This window comes from Lolium perenne, chromosome 4 (genome assembly GCF_019359855.2).
Source record: "Lolium perenne isolate Kyuss_39 chromosome 4, Kyuss_2.0, whole genome shotgun sequence".
Classification (NCBI taxonomy): Eukaryota; Viridiplantae; Streptophyta; class Magnoliopsida; order Poales; family Poaceae; genus Lolium; species Lolium perenne.
The window spans coordinates 43,967,653-43,973,794 of record NC_067247.2 but is presented as its reverse complement, the minus strand read 5'-3'; the positions used below and the strand labels follow the sequence as shown (position 1 = coordinate 43,973,794).

The window sequence follows — 6,142 nt, the reverse complement described above, 5'->3', positions numbered from 1 at the left end:
TGGATGGGGAGGGACCTGAGGCCCGGGGTCTACCGCGGTCGGGCCCGATCTGGGCTTCGGCGGGCCTGTTCCAAGGCGACGTCGGTTGGTGGCCTGGGCTCCCGGCGGCTCAGCGGTCGGCGGCCGGATCTGCTGGCTAGGATGCGCTTCTCAGGCGATTGTTGTGTGTTTGGTGGACGGCGTCGAGGTCCCATGCTCGGCTGGCTACACGTACTGCTAGGGCCTGCGTTGCGCATGCCGATAGCATCGACTCTCCAGGCGAAAGCCTCGCACCAATTGGTGTCGATGTCGGTGGTGCCCCTGGGTACCATATTTCCCTGTTGAGGGCTTCATCGGGGAGCTTGGTCTCCCGCTGTCGCGAGTTCTTGCGTTCTCCGGGTGAAAACCTCTGCTCCTTGGAGCGGGCGGCGGCGACACACTGTGCCGTTACCTTCTTGAAGGCGTCGCTTTTGGAGTCCGTGTTCCTCGTGGTGTGGTAGATGCGTGGTAGTTGTGCTCGGTTGCCTTGTTGTCGAGGGTGGTGGAAGCCGGGGCGGCGGCCCCGGACGGTTGACGTGCGCCGAGGCGGCGGCCTCGGATGGTCTTGCAGCGATGACTCCATGGGGTGTGGTCATGGTCTTGCAAGGCTTGGGTGGCGTGTTCGTGCTACGTGGGTAGCGAGCTCGTCGGCCCGGCCTACGCGACGGGGTGGTCGGTGTGGCTGGCAAGTCGGGGCGGCGGCCCCGGATCTTTTGGCGCGGCGTTCGTGGTCTGCGGGTGGTCGCCTTGGTAGTTTGGGCTACAAGACGTCCATGTCGTGCGGCGTTGCGGCTCGCCTCCGAGCTGGGGACGTCGGAGCAGCGGCTCCGGGTTTGGTGGTGTGTGTTTGGTCGTCGGCGGTTTGGTTTCGTGTGGACGATGAGGCTCCGACTTTTGTGAGGTTTTTCCGGCCGGTTTCCCTCATAAACTCGGCCACTCTGTATGGTTTTTGGGCCCGGTTTCCCTGATTAACTGAGCCAACCCTTCTTCTATTAATATATCGAGCAGCTCACCTACCGAATTCTCAAAAAAAAAAAAAAATCATTGTTTTCTTAGTTAAATTGAATGGTACGAAATGGTTAGTGAAATTTGATTGTAACTGTGTTTTTTCCTATTTAGTGAAGTGTTGGGATGTTAGTGAGGTGTACTGAAATAACAATGGTCAAGTTACACTAATTATGCATAGGTGACATTTTGGCGGAATTAGTTTAGGTGTTGCATTTTGTGTTTTTCTCCCGATGCAGCGCACGGGTATGTTTCCTAGTCTACTAAAAGATAAAACGTCTTAAAAGCTAAAACGTCTTATACTATTAATGAATGGAGGGAGTATGTCATCAAGCAAAAACCTGATCCTATTCACACTAGGGTGGCCAGAGCCTCGCCTCAGCCTCTCCCAGGCAGCATTGATGCTAGAGATGGCCTCGGTCAGGCCCGGATCTGAGGAGAGCTCTACAAACAACGCGACGATCCAAAAAAAAAAAGCTTGAGAACATAGTTTAAGCTTTGACAAGAGACCTGAATAAATTTGCTTCCGCTCATCTTACGAACGACAGTCAGCTACATAGATCCAGTGGAATACATGAAGTCACGAACATAAAGTAGGAGTACATGTGAAACAGTCCTGGACCCAAAATTAAAATGAGGAACGCTATGCTCCAGCGATCTCTTCCCTAAATACATGCACTCTACCGGCAATTACAGCTCCAAAACACTATGAATAAAACCGCATTTGGAACAAGAGGGTTGCGCAAAAAATGTGATCTAGAAAAGTAGGGGTCGATTGGTCGTGGATTCATGGTAGGCTTCGTCGGGCGCCACCCTGAAGTTCTGCTCTGGTCATGTTACTCTTTCGTAGGTGCCACCAATCTGCATGTGAAGCCATTCCGATGCCGGCGAGCCCTGGGCGTATTCCCTTGGTGTTTGCGGGTCGAACGTCAACCCAGGTGCTGTGTTGTATGTCGGAGCGCCATACTGCAAGCAAAAAACACAATAAAGGTAAAATTTTCCGCTAAGATATATTTTGTTGTACACAAACATAGCAATCTAGCATCATAGAAGGCTTGATTGCAGATTAAGGAACGAGACACAAAGTAAGGTAGTCACAATGCAGTATGAGCAATCAAGCATTGTATGTAGCAGTAGTTGTGCAACTTGGCCATTGGATGTACACCTAGACTTACATCTTTAGGTGGAAATGTTTCAGCTCCATTGCTCACATGGGCAGTAACCGCCTCAAGCTTCATGGAGAGGAACTGCAGGTGACAGCAATGTGGAGCTATTAACTGACCTACATAGGATAACACAATTCCATAGAAGCCGCAATGGTGAAACAACGTACCTCAATTTGACGTTCCAGGGATTGGACATAATTGATTATCTCATCAAGGACTGATGCTTTCCCAATAACCTGACCAAGGAGGCAAAAGCTTTCCAAAGAGAATCATTAACAGAAACAGAACTAGGGAAGCCTCAGAGCTTGAAGATCCAGCACAAAAAATATGTGGCAGATTAATGGGACTAAATGGGTGCTTGAGATTAAAATGCACCTTGTTGCATCCAGGGACGAGATCTTGGAGAATTTTCATCCGCTCGGTTATCTTCTCACGCCGTGCCTGCCAAAATAAGAAGAAATTTCAGTGATCAGATCGTCTTATTTAATTGCAGTTGCTGTACAGCACCAACATATTTCTGGGCACTTCAACTTGTGACCAGAGTTGTAGCTCCTTCAGTGGGTTGTGCCAGTGTGAATCTATGGGGGTGCCTAAGAATAGTCGAAACTGAAAAGAATACATTTAGGTATAAACTGTAGACAATGTGCATTCAACTGACCCTTTCTGCAAGACTATGGCTGTCAGTTGCTTGACCCCTTCTTGCCCTCACATGAATGAAATCTTGCTTTGGTGGCTCCGGCGGTGGAGGATTTTGATCAACAGCCTTACTAGCATTTCTTGAATCTTCAGCATCTTTCCTGAAACTGCCATTATCATCACTGACACTGGATTTATTTGCCTTGAAACGCTTCACTTCGGAATCAGCCTACGCAAAAGATTCCAGTCAATTAAAAGATCAGGACAAACAAGAGAAAGAACAATTAATCTCTTGCTCTCTGCATAACCTATGGATACCAAAATATGGGAGTTTTTTTCTTTTAAATGTAACAAAATATTACCACCTTTTGGCATCAAAACCACCACAACTATTCAAACTGTCAATCAGCATATAACCAGTGAATACAAGGGGGTACTAACATACATCTCATCTAAACAAAGGCTACCGATTTCCTACCAGCATACGTTGTTGGCTGCTGGTTTTTGGCTACTAGAGTATTACAATGTGGTGTATGAGTGTATTAAATGGCCCACATGTAACATGAAATAAAAATATTTAATAATTACAGATATTATTCGGGTTGCCCAGGGTAACCCATGGGTATAGACTCATACCCATACCCGACCCACGACTAATCGGGCCGCCCATGGATCGTACCCAAGGCCAAGGGTGAATATGCAGACCCATACCCTGCCCATTCGGGGCGGGTTCCCATGGGTCAGATTGCCGTCCTTAGGGGGGGTCATATAAGACCAGTAAAATCAAATATCACATATGATCATAATGATGGCTTGCAGACTACCACCAATATGACAGCTGCTAAAAAATCACGGTGGGTAACTAAATGCAAGCAGAAAATGCAGAACACAACATGGACCAATAGGTTGTTGGCTCACAGTAGGTAGTGCTGGAGGTAGCTGATTGGATTTAATTGTTTGTCTAGCAACCACCTTTAGCCAGCAAGTACAGACCAAAAAGTATTGCATTCAAATCGGAGGTACAAGAGACACAGCAATCAACACAAATAGTCAAACCAGCTGTCACCGAACAAGTTGGTAATGGTATATATATTCAACATACCTACTGTTTATCTACAAAAACACAATTGACGATTCTATTTTCTAAGCTATTAATAGAGCAAGAAGATAATTGGGAGGAAGAGATGATTGTATTACAGTGGCAGCAAAATTCCAGCTGTAGCATAGTGCTGACTGCAGGCAGTGGCTACTTAAGGGCCATAGAGAAGTCCTGTGGCATATTCACATCTACTGCTGGTTCAGAAACTTGTTCCCTTACAAACAGAGATTATAAAGGTTGAACAGAGTTTTTGCAAAGATAAATCAGTCTTTTTAACTCGAAAACTAGCAAAGCAATCATATGCTGTGAACATTCCAGTGAGCCAGCCTGACAGCCATTAGCACCATTATGAACCAATCTAGAACGGTACACACATCACCGCTCAGTACAAAGTACCTACTTATGACATACATCCTTTCCATTGACAAAAGTTGAAAGTGAATCACAGCCTGTACAAGCCACACCAAGATGTCTTTGTCAAAAGCAGCATCCAGCACAACGATGTGGATATGACAAACTGTGGCATGCAAAAAAGAAGAGAATGAAACATGCCACTGCAATCCACAGTTGTGTTATTATGACAATATTGAAATGTAGCTACAGAGCAATGGTACCTTTCGTACATGTGAAAGTGGGTGCTACCAATACTCAAACTAAAACATGGGTTACAGCTGAATGAGGAGAAAGTCTATAGCATGACCATGACCGCAAGATGATGGAATGAATTTCCACACGCTTATCAGACCCTTGGCTTCTGGCTGTAGTTTGTGAAATTAGGACCTCCCTCTTACAGAGGATGTGCTAACATTTTTTTCACCTATGGGACTGTTCCTGTATTATTTTGCTATCCTGCTAGTTCCAATATCAGCATACCGCGGCGGCAGGCCTGCAGCTAGCAGGGGTCGTCCTATACACAATTTGAACTAAAGTAGTACTAAACAAGTCCAAGCTAACCAAAACGTCGGGGACAACAAAATCACCCCTCATTGCCCCCAACTCGACCGACGCCGCACGGATCACGAGCAATGGTGAGGAAAACCTACCAAATCCGCGCCGGAGGTGGAGACGAGCCTGGCGGAGTCGTCCTCGGACGCGGGGGGCTCGCGCTGCCTCCTCCGCCCTCCGCCGCCGCCGCCGGCCCCGCGGGAGCCGCTGCTCTGTCCCGTGACGGCGGAGGAAGGCTCCGCGGCGGGGTGCGGCGGGCGCCAGGGCTCGGCGGCGAGCGCCGGGGCGCGGTCCATTGCGGCGGCCAGGGGCGTGGCGGGGCTCTAGGGTTCCGCGGGCGGGCGGGAGGCGAGCAGATCGGGCGGGGAGGCCGAGGCTGGGGAGCTCGCAGTGGCACTGACCTACAGTACACTTGCGCAGGGGAGAGAGGTCAGAGGAGAGTGGAAGTGCCCGCGTGGAGAGAGAAAGCAAAAGAAAATTAATACGTATTAATATACTCTACTCGGGATTTGGCCACGCGGTGATTGGCGGGCGTGGGGCTGGATCTACTCTCCTCTTTTTTTATTCCAGGGGAGATCGAATCTGGCGGCAGCATAGCATTGGTGTAGAGTGGACCTGCGAGTTCGCACGGCCCGGCCCAGCCCAGCCCGGTCTGGCCCGGCCCTGGACCTACCTGGGAGTACAATCTTATTAGCAAGTGCAGCTACAGTCAAGTCCGGCGCCTGACTAAACCAAGTCTTAGAGCATCTCCACCGGCGTCCAAGTATTCGTCGGCAGAGGAGCTGGCACTGCCGTATGGAGGACGCCGGCACTGCATCCTCTATTTGGAGGTGTTGTTCCCACACCGGCGTCCTCAAACCAGCGGCCTCGATAGGAGTTTTTTTTTTAGATAAACTAAACATTTACTTGTAGTTTCATTTTCATGTCATTCATCATCGAGAAATGGATAATGTTTTAGGGCAAATTCGAGTAAAACATTATTCACTCCTCGACTCCAGATGACATGTGAAACCTGCTTCATCTCTAGCCTACTACATACTGGCCACCCGGCTCTATGGAGGTGGACGATCGCCCGCTGCTCTCTCCGATGCTCTCTCCGCTGCTCCTCCGTCGTCAATCCCCCGCTGCTCTCTCCGCCACGAACGTCAAGTAGGCGGCTCTATCCGCGGCCACCGCCTCCTTACGCAGCTACTGCTCCAGCTCCTCCCGCCGCCGACGGTGATCCAACTCCTGCCTCTGTAGTCGGAGCTGCATCTCCGCCAAACGCCGCCCC

At 49.4% G+C, this 6,142-nt stretch overlaps 1 protein-coding gene across 1 annotated transcript; it reads right to left on the bottom strand.

Annotated features, from left to right (window-relative positions):
• Positions 1-1,534: 1,534 nt before the first annotated feature.
• LOC127292328 (transcription factor BHLH089) lies at positions 1,535-5,335 on the bottom strand. Its single transcript, XM_051321698.1, has 6 exons — positions 4,968-5,335; positions 2,848-3,054; positions 2,565-2,630; positions 2,357-2,425; positions 2,199-2,270; positions 1,535-1,989 (listed from the first exon to the last, which is right to left on the bottom strand). Exons 1-6 carry the CDS (start codon positions 5,163-5,165, stop codon positions 1,855-1,857), a joined length of 747 nt encoding a protein of 248 aa, XP_051177658.1. The 5' UTR covers positions 5,166-5,335; the 3' UTR covers positions 1,535-1,854.
• Between the last annotated feature and the right edge of the window lie 807 nt (positions 5,336-6,142).

Excerpts from the sequence above, each read along its gene's own strand:
- LOC127292328 (XM_051321698.1), bottom strand. The coding sequence starts at position 5,165 with ATGGACCGCGCCCCGGCGCTCGCCGCCGAGCCCTGGCGCCCGCCGCAC. Across the intron at positions 3,055-4,967 it reads CCACCTCCGGCGCGGATTTG|GCTGATTCCGAAGTGAAGCG; the intron begins GTAGGTTTTCCT and ends TCTTTTGCGTAG. Across the intron at positions 2,631-2,847 it reads GCCATAGTCTTGCAGAAAGG|GCACGGCGTGAGAAGATAAC; the intron begins GTCAGTTGAATG and ends TTATTTTGGCAG.